Genomic DNA, 17,089 nt, shown 5'->3' with positions numbered 1-17,089 from the left:
CGCCGAGCTCCAGCCAGAGGTCCACATGGCAGCCTCAGAGCTCCAGCACGAGACCCACAGGGAGGTCTCAGCTCCAGAGCTCCAGCCTGAGGTTAACCTGGCGACCTCAGAGCTCGAACCTGAGACCCACAACGTGGGCTCACCTGCCGAGCTCCAGCTAGAGGTCAACAGGGAGGCTCCAGCACCAGAGCTCAACCCTGAGGTCGAAGTCCAAGTCAAGTTTCATGTCCCTGAGGTCCAAGTCAAGTCTCCAGTCTCTGAAGTCCAAGTGAAGTCTCAAGTTCCTGATGTCACGTCCAAGCCTGCTGATCCAGTTGACCAAGTTCCGCTAATATCTAAGCCTAACAACCAAGTTCTTCTCACGCCCAAGTCTACTGATATGGCCGACCAAGTTCTGCTCACGCCTAAGTCTAACGACACGGCTGACCACGTTCTGCTCAAGCCCGAGTCTACATGTATCTTCTGTACTCTACAAGCATCTTCTGACCTCAATCCTTTGGAGCACCTGTGGAGCATCCTTAAAAGGACGATCTATGAGGGTGTGCGGAAGTGTACCTCGTAACAGGAGCTCTAGGAGGCAATACGGGCATCCTCAAATAAAATACAGGCAGAATCTATACATGGACTTACAAGTTCAGTGGATGAGAGAATTGTTAAAATAATCTCAAAGAAGGGTTCATTTATTAATATGTAACTTGAACTGTAAATAGTGTTTTTGTTGTTGAACTGCATTTGACACAATAATTCAGAACAATGTATTCTGTGTTCTTTCCAAAATATAAATAAAGCTGTTGTCACAATCAGTTCTTTCACTTGTAATAACATCCACATTGTAATATAATTGTTGAAGATAAAACAATTTTAAAAACTCCTTAATCATACTGACTGTTTAGGAGAAACAGACAAAAAATGTGGATAATAATTTGGGACATGGTGTAGTTAAGCCTTTTGCTTCTTATTTCAGTCTGCTCATTATGAACACAAACAAACACCTCCTTTTTGAAATGACAGTTTATTAACAATCATTGAATTGTGGAATCTGGCAGGTTCTGGCATAAATATATTTTTAAAACATGTGTAATCGTTGGCATGGTGAAGTTTTCTGTAAGGAGAAATGTGTTTGTGTGACATTCATGGGAGGAGTCTCCAGTGTCAGCGCTTTGTAACGGTCACAGGCTGTAACTTTCCGTTTCAGTTACTGTACATACAGAACATAATGTGAAAATAATATTTATTGCAATCTTTATATTTTGGCCTGTCAGATCAGATCCTCCCATTTCTTCAAAAACATTAACACCAGTGGCCCAGTGACAAATCTAAATCAGAAACATTTCGATTTTACTTATAGATCCTAACTTGATGTTTAAATGACAGAAATCCATCTGAATGATAAGAGCTTACAGCGTACTGCTATGTGGTGTGCTGCTGTAGTGTTAACACAGCAGCTCACAGGTTAACTAACACACAGGTTTCACTGGATAATTGTGTTAATACTAAGAGAAAAGTGCACCAAAACTGGTTATAAAAGCGCTCATTGTTTATAGCAGTGATGGCTCTGGGTTAAGACTCTGGGTTACTGATCTGAAGGTTAGGGGTTCAAGCCCCAGCGCTGCCAAGCTACCACTGTTGGGCCCTTGAGCAAGGCCCTTAACCCTCTCTGCTCCAGGGGGCGCTGTATCATGTCTGACCCTGAGATGCTGGGGTACGCAGTGAAAAGAATTTTACTGTGCTGTAATGTATACGTGATTAATAAAGACTCATAAACAATGTATTTCCTGTGCACAAAGATTAAAGAAATATTATACAATACAATTCAAATTATCCAAAAATTACACAACATATAGGCAGAGATGTGAGGTTTTGCCCTGTTGTGATCCTTTTGCTACGTCTTTTTTCACCGTCACATCGTCAGTGGGGTTTAATCCTGTGAACAAGAGAAACACAGATCAATGAAAATAAATCCAACTCAAGACACGTTCACAGCATCAAGTTCAACTCCCAGTTCTATAAACAAGAACTAAACTTCATGCTGAATGCAGAAACGTTATTTATGGTGGTCGCCACCTTAAACAACCAGAAATGTTCAAGAAATGCTTAATTCGTGAGCTTTTTGGCTTTTTCCGAACGAGTCAATCCTTTTGTTCTACTCTAGATTCAGCAAATATATATACACACAGATATACAGATATAGATATAGCTATAGATATATAGAGTTTTACTTAGTGAATCTTTTGGTCATAACTCATATATATATATGGACATACTGTATATTAAATTAACATATAACACAATTATTAGCTGGTTGTTGTCTGGTCTAAATGGCTTAAAGCTACAATTACAGCAGGATAATAATGAACAAAGAATAATAATGTTGTAGTTTCACTATAAACTATAAAGAAGTTTTATTATTTTACAAATGTATCTATATAAAAATGAGATTATATACTGTATATATGACAATATGACAGTTTTGGCACAGAAAAGATTTGGAGTGTGATATCCCATTACTCAGAAGCACAGTTGTAAAGTGTTTAATAATTATTAAATTCTCTTAAAATTTAATTTATATGGTCATAAATTTTGTTCTGAAATGAATAATGAATGATCCAGCATTTTTTATATCGGAACTAGAATTAGTGCAAACTGTAGTGTATAACAAACCCCCATTATTTATACGATAGCCAGTTTTACATCATCATCAGTGACAAAAATGAACGAGTATTTAGTAAATAATAATATTTCATCTTGTTATTTAGTAAAAGTTCGTGTGTAGGGGCCTAAATATAAAAAAAGCATTGTAAAAAATGTAATTAAATATCTACATACAGAAATCTACTGCAGCCATCAACACCTTCTATCCAATCAGAACAGCACAAATATCAACATAGGGATATTTTAAAAATATATCATACAATTATGAATAATAATGATCAAATTAGGACCCTCCCACCATTAAATTCCATTTTAAAAACCCTTTACTTAAATAATTGTCTTTAAAACTTCTTAATATTAAGTTCTGCAGAAACCGTGTTGTCATTGGTGCAAAATAAAAGAAGCAACTTTAAACAGACTTTTGGCTGATGGAGCACATTTTCTGGATCATCCTACAGGTTGGGAAAAGAACTTGCTCAGTAGGTCTTTGATTAACACGGTTATCTGAGTTACGCTCTTACTTTGAGTGTAGTGTGAGGAGGAAGGAGGCGGTGTCTGTGGGTTTGTGGGTGAACGGTACGATGAGGTAGTGTCCAGGTTTCAGTCTCAGGTACTCCACAACCTCCCTGGTGTTTGATTGGATCTTGGACTGGGCCACTAGAACGCTGGAGGTGAAGAATGTGGCAGGAAACGATTTCTTATCCTCTAGCTGAAGGAGGAAGAGTAGATGGTGAACGTTAATGTTAGATCTGATATGTTTTTAGCCCACATGAGAACATGGGTACATAGTGTATAATCTCTGAATACAGCAGTGGATGTGAATAATCTGAGGCGTGGCCCCGGTGGGAACTGTGTAATAATGTGAGCTGTAGGATATAAAATAAAGCTTTACATACCTCTGGAGGAACCTGAAAGATCAGGAAGACAAACAATTCAGCCACATTTCATGAAACAGACACAGTAAATGTTATATTAATTACATTTCTGATAATATCACTGCTATTAATAATGCTAACAGTGATACAGAACACAGTTCAGATCATCTACATATTGAAAATGTGCATGCAATAACAGTGGTTTAGTCTGATTTGATCTTAGACACAGCAAACAGAATAGCGCTGGTTAAAAAATTATATCTTAGCAAGTGAAAATATCTTAAATGTAGTTAAACGTATCTAGTATTTTCTATTATAATAGTTATTGTATAATTTCCAGCTTAAAATAATGTTTGAACCAGTTTTTTTTCTAGAGGAACCTGAACTGTGACTTGCCTTCACACATGGGCTTTGTAGTATTAGTGTTAGAGGCTTAGTATCACAGTTATCTTATAATGTTAAACACACTTCTCGAACAATAATGTTTTATGAAGCCAAAAGTAAAAAAAAAAGAAACAGGTCAGGTGAATATTGTTTGTATGCAAATGAGCTAGCCTGTTTATTTCTCTTCTTTAGTCAGGTTTCAGGAGTCATTCATTCCTAAATAAACATTTTAACATGAACCTGTTGTAGTTGTACAACTCTAAGAATACAGCACACCCCTCCCCCACGCCTCCACCCTTCCCCCCACCCCCACACACACCCCAGCTAAAACTGTGAGGAGACACTAACCGCAAACACGCTGAACCCAAAGGGATGGTTTTGGATGTGACGTCTGTGTCTGCTGTTGGGTTTCTGCATGAGAGACACCAGCAGGTTAAACTCATGTGCTTTGGTCTTGTCCGTCTCTATCGCAGGAATCTTCACCCGATACTGAGGGTTCATCCAGAAACTCTCTAAATATAGAAATCATGAAAATGATTACAATAATCACCACAAATATATATATATATACATCTCTGCCAATACTCATTTACCCTCTCACAGCACCACATCTGTGTCCACATCTGTGTCCACATCTCGCTTTGACCCGGAGATCCAATTAATTAATTAATTGGTTTATTAATTGACTGATTGGATAATTAGAATATAATTAATTTGTTGTGTTTGATGCAGAACCTATTCTGGGACAATGGACTTGATGCTCCTGTCATTAGTGTCTGATCTTCATCGACACGCCCCCTTTCTTAAATTAAACTACGCAGTACTGTCTGAGTATAACGTGGCATTTCAGATTTTCTCCTGCAGTTTAAATGGTTCGAGTGCACTAAAACAAGCACGATCATAAATAAAGTAAATCTGGTAGATCTACCGGTAAATGTATTGTGTTGTACATAAATACGTACGTGTGTACTCCATGGATCCCCCGGCTGTCTTCTCGTCCCACCGGCCTTGATAGCTTGCCGTCGTCCAGCTGCTTTCTGACGATCCATCGAGAAACGCTGGACTCTGACAGCAGATATCCACATTACAAAAGTTTTTGCAGAAATCCTCCACTGACATCCTGAAGAAAGACAAGCACCACAAGTTTATGAGAGATACAGTGAAGTTCCGGTTGTTTTCAATATAAATGTGAAGACGTTTATTTAAGAATCACAATGTACTATATTTTAATAAATAGTTTTTACTTCAACTTTAATTGTTTTCATAGATAAGTAGTTTTCATTAATTTAGGAGAAGCAGTGAGAAAGTCTCCTGGAAGAAGCAGGTCGAGAAGATGCAGAACGTGTGAATGATTTGTTTAACACTTGGTTCTTGGTTACTGCAAAATTCCATAAGTGTTGGTTCAGTTATTTCATGAATGATACCCTGAAGGAACGCTAGAAATTCAGGAATGTTGCATTCATACATAATCTATTTCCCTGGTGTATAAATACTAGAATTTCACAGTTCTCTTCATTGCTGTGTTTGTATAATTTTTTTAATCAGCCGTCACAACGAGCTGTGTGGAATCCTGTCCTGAAAGCATCTGAGAAAACACCACATGAAGCCTCATTAGATCCATCAGCATCATGTTTTTGTGGTCTGATGAACAGCTCATGCACACCATCAGCATGTTTGGTGATAGAATGAGAGTGAACACGGGTTAAAAACACCTGGAGGTGGATCAGTGATGTTTTGGGGTTCTTGTGAAGATTGAGGTCATTATCAATTCTACTAACTTCCAGGATATATTTACGCCTCGGCCATACTTCCAAATACACAGAGAAATGGTTAAAGAAACACAAACTGAATGTTTAGCAATGATCATCTCAGTCTCTGGATTTGTATTCTACTGAAAGTGTGTGGAGTTGAAGAGTGAAGTCCACATGCACAAACTGAATGTAAACGAGTTCAACATGTTGTGCATGGAGGAGATGCTCGACATCTGTCTCCAGCCTTATTATACAATACAGGAAGAGACTCGGGGCTGATGTTCTCTCCAGGGCAGGACTCACAAAATATTCAGTGTAACGGTAAAAACAAGAAAAAACTTAGCTTGAGAGTGTGTTCTTTTTCAGGAAGGTCACCAATATTTCTGTACGACACGGTGTGTAAATAAAATGATAAATTACACATACCAGAACTCTCCATCGTCTTTCATTTGTAACAGCTTTCTGTGTTCCTCGGCATTAATAGATCCCCACAGCGGTGATCTGAAGAACAGAGAAAGACATGTAATGTCATTTTGGGAAAGAAACTTGAAAAAAAGAGGAAATGAATAGAAAATAAATGAAGAAATGTTTGATCTTTAACTTTATCAGTTATATTAGCATTGTTATATTGGGAGTTATATCAGCTGTATTGTTATATTGGGAGTTATATCAGCTGTATTGTTATATTGGGAGTTATATCAGCTGTATTGTTATATTGGGAGTTATATCAGCTGTATTGTTATATTGGGAGTTATATCAGCTGTATTGTTATATTGGGAGTTATATCAGCTGTATTGTTATATTGGGAGTTATATCAGCTATATTGTTATATTGGGAGTTATATCAGCTGTATTGTTATATTGGGAGTTATATCAGCTGTATTGTTATATTGGGAGTTATATTGGCGTTGTTGGTAGCTGACTCACACTTATACAATGTACCAGGAAGTTGAGGAGGTTTCAGAGTTTCCTGACTTGTTATCCCTATTATTACATAATGCACATGAAACACGCTTTCGACTGTAGTTTTACGATTGTTGTGAAACAATGAGTAATGATGAAGTGCCGTGGGGAGTCATGATTAATTTAATTTTACCTCAGGCGTGATGAAACGCTGCACGTCATCATGAGGAAGGAGAATAAAACAAACATCCGTGCAGTGATCAGTGATTATGAAACTGTGTGAGCTCCTACCTGTCGCTCCAGTCACCGTTCCACTCTTTATGTCCCCACGGATTCAGGAGACGGACCAGTTTAACTGGTTTCCCTTCACTGGTTACCTGTTAAACACACACACGCACACACACGCGCGCACACACACACGCACATTTTTTTTCCACCTCACAGAACCAGGTGTAAATCGATATCCGGATTTCTGTAAGGGTGAGTTGTGATAATGTCCACCGACTGAACCGAACTAAACTGAATTCTCAAGGTTTTTTTAATCTATTTGTGGACTTTTTTTTAATTAATTCACTTAAACGGTCTCATATGAAACCATTTTATTTCATTGGTGAAAAAGCTATTCAGGAAAACTGTGTTGAAAAACAGAATACAGTTTAATCACACACTTTTATACAGAGTATAATATTCTGTTTGGTCTTTTCATTAGAATTCGGTTAATAAGATTATATTTAACGTGGTTATTATCATATTTCTCACTGTGATTGGTGCTTCACACACCGAGCATTAGCAGGGTCTGAGGCAGAGTATGCGTACCTTGGTAACTCCAGTAACGGCGTAGGCGTGACCCTCCACTATACCGTTGGCAAGCTCTGTATTAGCAGAAGTGGCCTGAAAGAATGCATGGAGTGATGTAAGTTAACCACTGTATGAGTGTAGTGGTGTTAATTATGTGTGTGTCCCACATCACGTAATAAGTGTGTACATCAGTGTGTAATACTAATGTGTGTGTATTCGGATGAGAGTGTTAGACGTTGCATGACTACACATTTTACTAGTCGGCCTGTAAAAAAGACATAGTCAACTAGTCACCTTTTCCAACAATGAAAACAATAAGCATTTTAGGACAAGACTGTGTTTAAGTTTGCGTAGTAAAGAACTTCAGCTACACACAGGCTCCTCATTACAGTTCAGGTTCAATGCTTTTTAGACTACACTGTCAACAAGGGAACGAAATAAACCAGTGCAACAAAAGTGCAAAATAATACAATGGTGTATCATCGCACTACACTATTTAAGGACGATTCTCAAAATGCACTCGTCTGGATAAAATCCTTGATTATCTGAGAGCGCAGTGCAGTGTGGAATCTCCTCATACCTTAACGATGATAAAATATTAGCTTAATGGTGAATCAGTGGAGGATGTGATGTCTCCAGCAGCGTCTGCAAGGCTTTAACACCAGGTCCAACTCTGGGCCTCAGCAGCATCAAGTCAGGATCAAACTCTTTGAGCGGTGACTCTAAACTAGCCGAGTCAGATCTCGCTCGGTCTCATACACGTCTTCACAAAGTGATATCAAAGTGCTAACAGTTTATTAAAGTGAAAGAACAAGATTCCTAGCGTATTTTGTAGTGTAGAATCGGCTTCATCTAGCACGAAAGTCCTTCAGAATAAACAGACATGTGTGTTAAATGTGTATAGAGCAGTGGTCACCAACCCTCTTCCTGGAGATCTTCCTTCCTGCAGGTTTCATCTCCAACCAAAACCTAACACCTGTTTAAGTTGATCAGGAACCTCTTAAGGCAGTGAGTAGATGGTCAGGTGGGCACCATTATGGTTGGTAGGTCTCCAGGAACAGGGTTGGTGACCACTGGTGTAGAGTGTGTGTTTACCCCTGGGTGTGATCCACAGCCCATAGATGATTTGTATTGTGCTGCTCGGTGCAGGAGAGCCCAGTGCTCCGGATGATTTGCCTTCAGTCTGAGTGTTAAATACACCCCTCCAGTGAAATCACACAGAGCCTCAGATATCAATCCACCATGAAGATCTGCATAGGAGCCACACACTCTACACACAAACACACACACACACACACACACATACACACACACCATGTAGATCATGTGTATAGGAGCCACACAGTACAGTATTTCAGACCTCTAAAAGAAATAACCATGAACATGAATAAATGAATGTGATGTACTTGGCGTAGGCTTTCTCCAGCAGCGCAGGCCAGAACTCATTGCGAGTTTTGCAGTGAACAAAGATCAGCTGTCCATCGATTGTGGGTAATTTATCATCTACCACAACATCCACCCACTTCCCAAACCTCCAGAACTGAAAAGAAATACAATATTAAAATCATACAGTGTCCTCCACTAATATTGGCACCCTTGTTTAATATGAACAAAGAAAGCTGTGTAAAGTTGTCTTTATTGTTTAACCTTTTGATATTTTGTTAAAAAAAAATCAAGAAAATGCTCTGCTCTCATGGATATCAAACAATTGCAAACACAACACAGGTTTATAAAAAAAACACTTTGTTAAATATAGGTGTGCAACAATTATTGGCACCACTATGAATTCATGTGAGAAAAATATATTTGAAGTGTATTCCCATTGATATTTTATATGTTTTTAGTACACTTGGGTGACTAAGAATAGGAAATTGCTCAACCATGACTTCCTGTTTCACAGGGGTATAAATATGAGGTAACACACAGGCCAAATTCCCTTAGTCATTCATAACGATGGGTAAGATGAGGAATGTAGCTGTGATGTGCGGGAAAAGGTTGTTGAGCTTCACACAATGGGGCGTGGCTATAAGAAAATAGCACAAGCATTGAAAATGCCCATTTCACCATCAGGGCAATAATTAAGAAGTTCCAGTCAACTGGAAATGTTATGAATCCACCTGGAATTCGACGTGTGTCTATATCGTCTCAACGCACTGTGAAGAGGACGGTTCGAGTGGATAAACATCTCCAAGGATCACAGCTGGAGAACTGCAGAAGTTAGTTGTGTCTTGGGGTCAGAAAGTCTCCAAAACTACAATCTGAAGTCACCTACATCACCTCAAGCTGTTTGGAAGGGTTTCAAGAAAAAAGCCTCTACTCTCATCCAAAAACAAACTCGAGCGTCTTCAGTGTGCCGACACTACTGGACCTTCAAATGGGATCGGGTTCTATGGTCAGATGAAACCAGAATAGAGCTTTTTGGTAATAAACACCAGAGGTGGTTTTGGAGCACACAGAGAGGTAGCCGTATGGAAAAGTACCTCATGTCCACGGTTAAATATGGAGGTGGATCTTTAATGTTTTGGGACTGTTTTTCTGCCAGAGGACCTGGACATTTTGTTAGGATACATGGCATCATGGACTCTATCAAATATCAACAGATATTAAATGAAAACCTGACTGCCTCTGCCAGAAAGCTTCAAATGGGGCGTGGTTGGATCTTCCAGCAGGACGATGATCCAAAACATCATCAAAATCAACACAGAAATGGTTTACTGACCACAAAATCAAGGTCCTGCCATGACCATCCCAGTCCCCTGACCTGAACCCCATAGAAAACCTGTGGGGTGAACTGAAGAGGAGAGTCCACCAGCGTGGACCTCGAAATGTGAAGGATCTGGAGAGATTCTGTATGGAGGAACGCTCTCAGATCCCTCGCCATGTATTCTCCAACCTCATCAGGCGTTATAGGAGAAGACTCAGAGCTGTTATCTTGGCAAAGGGAGCTAGCACAAAGTACTGACTAAAAGGGTGCCAATAATTGTTGCACACCTATATTTAACAAAGATATATTTTTGGCTGAATTCTCAATACTTTCTCTACCAATAATGTATTATGTTACACGACTTTAAAATTGTAATTTTTTCAGATTACTTCTGGAAGACGTATGATGTGTGTTAGGTCATTTTTGCTTTTATTTTGCTTCTTACTGATCAGTGTTTTGGGTTGGAAGCTTGCTGTAGGTTACACAAAGCTCTTCTAAATAGTGAGTTTGTTAATTACTTGTTCATTGTATGCAGATAAATGCAACAAAATTGGATTGACAACATCATACAATCCCTTCACATGTATAATACATTTATCTGGGATTGGTTAACAATACCAATATCTATAGGAATAATCTGCATATGTTTTTGATGCTTAAGCAAGAGGGGCTGCCAAGTGAAGCTAAAATATGATAACTAAGAGAACAAGTAATACTGTTAAGTGGATTCTGTTACAACGCAATCATTCAGTTATATTATCATTATAAATCAGATCTAGCATGGGAAATGATCATAAAAAATGTAATATATCAATATGCGTTACAATTGCTGTGTTAATTAAACTGTGCTTATTAGGTGTCGTGTATTAACGAGCAGTTAGTGGTACTGTGTTAGGATTGATTGATAAACACACCCTAAAATGAAATATTCCAGCGTAATCCCTTCTGAATGACTGGCCTTCAGGGACGATCTCATCCATAATGTCTCGCCGAAACGTAATGGCACCGATTGCAGCCAGAAACCAGCAGTTTCCTAAAATAAATTACAAATAAATCCCAGAGAATTTCAAAAAGGCTTCACTGATGCCATACAATAATGATCATAACAAACAGAATCCCCAGATTACAGAGTGTCCATGCTACATGCAGACAGAGTAAGCAGAGATCAAAACCAGAAGCCAGCAGAATATATCCAAGGAAGTATCAGGATGACTAGAAGATTGGACACGAGAAGACGAGCAAACCAGGAATCAATATGGAGTACCACATGCACAAGAAGGAAAAAAAAAGTGTCAGTCAGATGGAAGAAATTCGATCTGTTATAATGAGGAACAGCTAGAGCACAGGAAACATGGAGAAAACATGATGCTTTCTGACATCCATGGAAAATGATTTAAAAAACCCTCAGGAAATATGAATGAATCTGAAAAAATCTGTTGAATTCTGGATTCTGATTGGTCAGAAGGTGTTGATTAGTATTCTATTTTCTAACAGCAGCTCTGACAGGAGTAGTAGAGCAGTAACAGCTCATTCACCGGGACTGGTACACCAGACGCTCCACGTAAATGGACTACAAATGTGTGTAATAGTTGCTATGGTGAAGTTTTCTGTAAGGGGATGTTTATGTAACATGTATGGAAGGAGTCTCCAGTGTCAGTGCTGTGTAACATTCAGAGGTAAAGCTGTAACTTGAGGTTTCATGACATCTTCAGGACAGAGGAGTTTATGCTTTGCGGTTTCTCTGGGTCTTTTTTGTCTTATTAACTTCAAAACAAGAACACAGAGAGGGCTGGTGAGGGAGCCACCGTTTATAGCTGCTATAATATAAGCGAGAACTTGTTTTGTGAACCTAGAACACAAATTCTCTGGTAGGTTTTCTTCATTATTCGATTTTCACGAGTCTATACGCTGCTATTTTCGGTGACTAATGGGCCGGTGTGTATTTTACACTGTGATGCTCTACATGATGGCGCCTGAGTCTCACCCCTGTTCATCACTGACACCTGCGTTTGTATTAGACTCACCAAGCTCTCCCTGGGCAAGGTCAAACCTCGACTCTCCATCTACAACAAGATGAGGATCTGCCACCATTTTCTGGAAAAGCAGAAATAAATCACATGCACAGTGAATCAATAGCTGATGTCAAGTGTACAAAGCCATTAAACTGGTAGAAAACAAGAAATGCAAAAATATCACAGGTGAACTCAAACTTGTGAGATTTTGTGTGGATCTGCTTTTTTTGCTGATACAGAATGTTCTAGTATGAAAGTAATAATACACCTCTGAAGAGTGTGGTTACTGACATGTTCGATGTAAGAACAACCTACGAGCCATCAGAATGTAACTGAGGTGAAAAAGTGGTATGATCAGTCTGTTCACTAATCCTTAATCCTTAAGTCACGTGACACCATTTTCCTTTCATTACATCACAAAACAGGTTTTTTTGTTTGTTTGTTTTGTTGTTTTTTTTTTTTTTTGGGGGGGGGGGGGGGTGGTTGCAAAGGGCAGGGTTCTTAAAACCTGTTCAAAACATGAGGGCCAGGAAATGCAGGTGAGAAGCTAGTGCAGCAGTTCTCTTTAGGTGTAAAGGTTGCTGTGGCTTTGAGCAACCTGTCAGGTACATGACATGCTATAGAACTTCCCTGGGGTGGTATAAAAAAGGGACCTGGTTATGGTTTCAAATTACACTGTGTTAATGAACTGTAAGTAGTTTGTCAAAAAAAACAAAAAGCAAAAAAAAAACCCAGCTGCCCCAGGGAAGAGACGTGAAGAAGCTTTAAAATAGACAAGAACAGTCCTGTAGTATTGGTGTCTAAAAGTGATGGTTCTCTTCAATACTGCAATGACTAACTGACTATCTATCTATCTATCTATCTGTCTGTCTATCTATCTATCCATCCATCCATCCATCCATCTATCTATCTATCCTCTGCTCAAAAATTCTAGCAAAGTATCTGCATGTGTGGCTTCTGCTTGGGTGGAATGAAAACCTGCACCCACACCGGCCCTTTCCGGATAAGATTGGACACCCCTGGTGTAGAGGAAGTGTGGGGTAATTTTTTGTTAACTCTAGCACTAGACCCTGCTATCAGTCCTTTGAACTAAGACACAGCACCTCTGATAACTCACTGTCTTTTACAGTTTTCAGTGATGCCATTTGCCTCTGTGACGCTCCTACAATACTTCTATATATATTGGCTTATTTCCTGACTGGTAATTTAATTCATGATTAAACCTGACCCACCGTTGGTCTTCTCCACTCCACTCTTGCCATTTCACTGTCAGACAGCAGGCCTTCACCAATGGAGCTCTCATTTGGGGGAAATTTATTATCAAGGAATCTTGCTTTATGTTTAACAAAATCTCTGTGCAGCTCTTCGTAATTCTGCCCCAAAAATCTCTCGGGACTGGAACGAGATCCCGCTGCATCCGTTTGATCCTGGTCCTGATCCTGATCCAGACCCTTCTCTAAAAGATGAGGCATTGTAGGAGTCCTGTTACTAATGGGGGAAGAAAGACGAATTATATATATATATTTTACTTTTTTTTATTCATCACTGGTATAGAAAAATGCTTATTCAAGAAAAAAAGTTAACAATTAACAATGCGTATTAAAGAAAGAAACGAATGCAAATCATTAAAGAAATTGGTGTTTGAAAAATACAAAAAAGGCAATAAAATGATGTGTAAAATGTTTTCTATTATGAAACTATTAAACATCTCACATCTACACACAAGTTAAAAGCTAAATCATGTTCTGACTGTGCTTCTGTCAACATTTAACTCACAAATAAGATAGCTGGGTTTCTATAACCTGCTGTAAGATTATGCAAATGATATGTAAATCTACCTGTAAAGAAAGACGAGCTTTCGAAGGCAGCAAACGTCACCACGTTTACGGTGTAGTGATATTTCCTAACTCTAAAAGTCCTTTAAAGGAGTACAGTTTGCAAACACTGAGCAAACTTTCTGTGAAACCTACAGCTATTTCTCTCTAGAAATAAAGTGAGAAATTACAGATAACATTTAAACATAAACGCGTGTTTACTGTCCCGATATTATACAGACTGGCTGACGGATAGAATTACGCAATGCGTAGGAAAGGATACGAGTACACCGCCTTAGGCAAGAACACAACATTCATTCAGACATGACTTTAAATACTGAGAGTGTAAACCTCGTGCTTCCACATACGACACAATTTCAGTTCTTACAGTAATGATTCAGTACTTGGCAATGCCACTGGATCTGATACGGTATGATACAGTTTGATAAATTAGTTTCTGATGGATATGGAAACTGGGATATTAATTCACCATTAATGAAGACATAGAGAAGGACTATTGTAAGTATCAGATTCACAGACAAATCACCTCTCTAACCTATTAAATAATTTCACACCAGTTTAAAAATAAGAATTCCTTTTCGTGTTGTTGTTTGTCCTTTTTTCCTTTTGTTCTGATTGTGTTTGTGCTACTGTTCCTGCGCACAGTAACACCTGCCTGTTATTGTCTCGTGTGTGTTTGCACACGTGTGAGGTTTTGGGTGTGGGTGAGGGTTTACTACAAAACCTGTTTTCAGTGCTTAGGAATGTGTGGTTATTAATAACACAGCGGTGTGCCAAATGTCTAGTATGTGGTATAAACATTAATGTGAACATATACAAATACAAACAGAAATGAACAGGACATATAATTAAAAAAAAGAGAAAATGCTGACCCTAATGCCTTACTTTTGCACTGATTCTTATTACATCAACGTATTTGCTTACCTACACATGTAGCACTATATTTTTAACATTGTACAGAAAGACAGTGATGAGAAGAACATTAAAAAACAAAAAAGTTTTCCTTTAAAGCAAGCATTTATGTATAAAAGGTGAACTGAAGCAGGACCTGATTCTAATCCGAGAGAATGAGATGAGATGAAATGCTCTTACCTGAGAGTGAGGTTAAATCTGAAAGTCTGAGGAGAGTGATGTGTCTTGTAGCAGTTACAGACGACTGTCCCTGACTCTTATAGTGCTAATGATGAAACAGCAGAATTCCCCTGAGACCTGACCCGGAGGGACGTCTCTCTTAGTGACAGAACAGGTGTGACGAGTCCTGATGAGACCTGCTGAGCTGAGAAACACTACAATCCCAAAGCCCATAAGGTTTACTTACTGAGCACGCAATGAAGTGGTTTCTGTAGTGCAACAGAAACAGGAAGTGATGCGTCATTTGTTAGGAGGGAAAAAACATTGACACTGCTATTTCCTAAAAAAAAAACCCCAGCAAGTACAACCTTTTTAGATAAAAGAACACGTAGAATTTCCATACACGAAACACGGAGGTGAATAATATCTCAAAAATGTTCAGTAATGACTGACACACGATGTTTCTGTATAGTTCTGAGTTTCTGATATGTTTAAGTCTGAAAAGGGAGTAAACACATATGAATGAGTTACAGGTGAGACGTGTGGAAATGTACTTAATGTTTATGAATGTGTTGTGATGTATGATAGTTAAAGAGCCTAAAGTAAACAGTTTTAATATAATGATACAGTTTGTTGCTTAGAAATAAGATGCACAGCATTAGAAACAGAGAGACTTCACTGATCTGCAGCTCCGACGCCGAGGAGGTGTTCTACCAGCTCGTATGTTCTGATGTTCAGTGGTCCAGATGTGCATGTTTACTGGTTTTTATGATCTGGTTTATTGTAATCTGGTTTGGTTTAGTCGAGCTGGTCTGAAGCTGAGTGTTAGATGATGGAGGGTTTGTGAGGTTCAGATACAGCCGACAGAGGGGACGGGTTTCAGGGCTCTCGGGTTTTAAGGGCTTTGTTTTGACGTGTATTAAAGGAGCTTGATTTAAGATGAGTCCAGAATGTAAGAGATGGGTTTTGAATATTTAGAAATAAGGATATCTGCCTAATTCAGCTCTGCGTGTTAGTTGGAGTTCTTCTCTGCGCTCTCAGAACATTCGGACAGAATTCGGCATGCAGGGACTCTATGGGGTGTTTGTCCCATCGAGAGTCCTGACAGTCACCACATTTACGGTGTAGTGATATTTCCTAACTCTAAAAGTCCTTTAAAGGAGTACAGTTTGCAAAAACTGAGCAAACTTTCTGTGAAACCTACAGCTATTTCTCTCTAGAAATAAAGTGAGAAATTACAGATAACATTTAAACATAAACGCGTTTACTGTCCCGATATTATACAGACTGGCTGACGGATAGAATTACGCAATGCGTAGGAAAGGATACGAGTACACCGCCTTAGGCAAGAACACAACATTCATTCAGACATGACTTTAAATACTGAGAGTGTAAACCTCGTGCTTCCACATACGACACAATTTCAGTTCTTACAGTAATGATTCAGTATTTGGCAATGCCACTGTGTTTCCCAGAGTGAAGAAGTGGGTTTTTTTTGGGAAAATCATTATTTTAGTTATTATTTAGTTACTCTCTCTCCACTGCTCCCCCCCCCCTCTCCCCTACACTAACACACAGTGTAAATGTACCTTCTCTTACATGGTTTCCAAACCCAGTTCATTATTTTGTATGTTTTCCACATGTGTAATCTAAGTACATGAGAAATTCTACACAGGACTATGCGGTCCTAAATAACGGAGGTTCATCTGCACCTCAAAGTGCTGCTGTGGCAGCAGGTTATCTTTGGATCTCTGGCACTTTACAGATAAGATCAGAAACATGTATTTATTTAAACAGCCAGAAGAATTACTTTAAAATCTCTACAGTTAGAGAATACCACTTAGTTTTCTTCAGAAACATGGCGGATGGGCTGATCATGGATCAGTGGACCGCTTGGAATGCTTTCTCATTTTCCTTTAAATGGGAGAAGATTAAAGTCCACATACTTACAGGATATTTTACAGGAAATAAGTTAGCTGTAGAATAACGTGTAAGGGCTCCACTTACAGCTTCAGGGTTCCAGGTTCGATCCTGAGCTCGGGGTATTGTGTGTGTGGAGTTTCACATGGGGATTCCTCCCAAAAACACATGCCAGTAGGTGGGCT

General features: G+C 39.0%; 1 protein-coding gene across 1 annotated transcript; it reads right to left on the bottom strand.

The window, feature by feature from the left end:
- On the bottom strand, window positions 1-15,333 carry LOC128615507 (calpain-2 catalytic subunit). The gene is made up of 14 exons (XM_053637670.1): window positions 15,006-15,333; window positions 13,311-13,566; window positions 12,091-12,160; window positions 10,981-11,099; window positions 8,769-8,902; window positions 8,458-8,632; window positions 7,381-7,455; window positions 6,856-6,941; window positions 6,089-6,163; window positions 4,874-5,031; window positions 4,260-4,423; window positions 3,549-3,560; window positions 3,174-3,361; window positions 1-1,924 (listed from the first exon to the last, which is right to left on the bottom strand). The coding sequence occupies exons 2-14, from the start codon at window positions 13,548-13,550 to the stop codon at window positions 1,909-1,911; spliced, it is 1,512 nt and encodes a 503-aa protein (XP_053493645.1). The 5' UTR covers window positions 13,551-13,566; window positions 15,006-15,333; the 3' UTR covers window positions 1-1,908.
- Between the last annotated feature and the right edge of the window lie 1,756 nt (window positions 15,334-17,089).

The sequence above is a fragment of the Ictalurus furcatus genome, chromosome 1 (genome assembly GCF_023375685.1).
Source record: "Ictalurus furcatus strain D&B chromosome 1, Billie_1.0, whole genome shotgun sequence".
Taxonomy (NCBI): Eukaryota; Metazoa; Chordata; class Actinopteri; order Siluriformes; family Ictaluridae; genus Ictalurus; species Ictalurus furcatus.
The sequence above is the reverse complement of the archived record's forward strand: the minus strand, read 5'-3'. Positions and strand labels throughout refer to the sequence as shown.

Excerpts from the sequence above, each read along its gene's own strand:
- LOC128615507 (XM_053637670.1), bottom strand. The coding sequence starts at position 13,550 with ATGCCTCATCTTTTAGAGAAGGGTCTGGATCAGGATCAGGACCAGGAT. Across the intron at positions 6,164-6,855 it reads AACGGTGACTGGAGCGACAG|ATCACCGCTGTGGGGATCTA; the intron begins GTAGGAGCTCAC and ends TCTGTTCTTCAG. Across the intron at positions 4,424-4,873 it reads GGGATCCATGGAGTACACAC|AGAGTTTCTGGATGAACCCT; the intron begins GTACGTATTTAT and ends TTCTATATTTAG.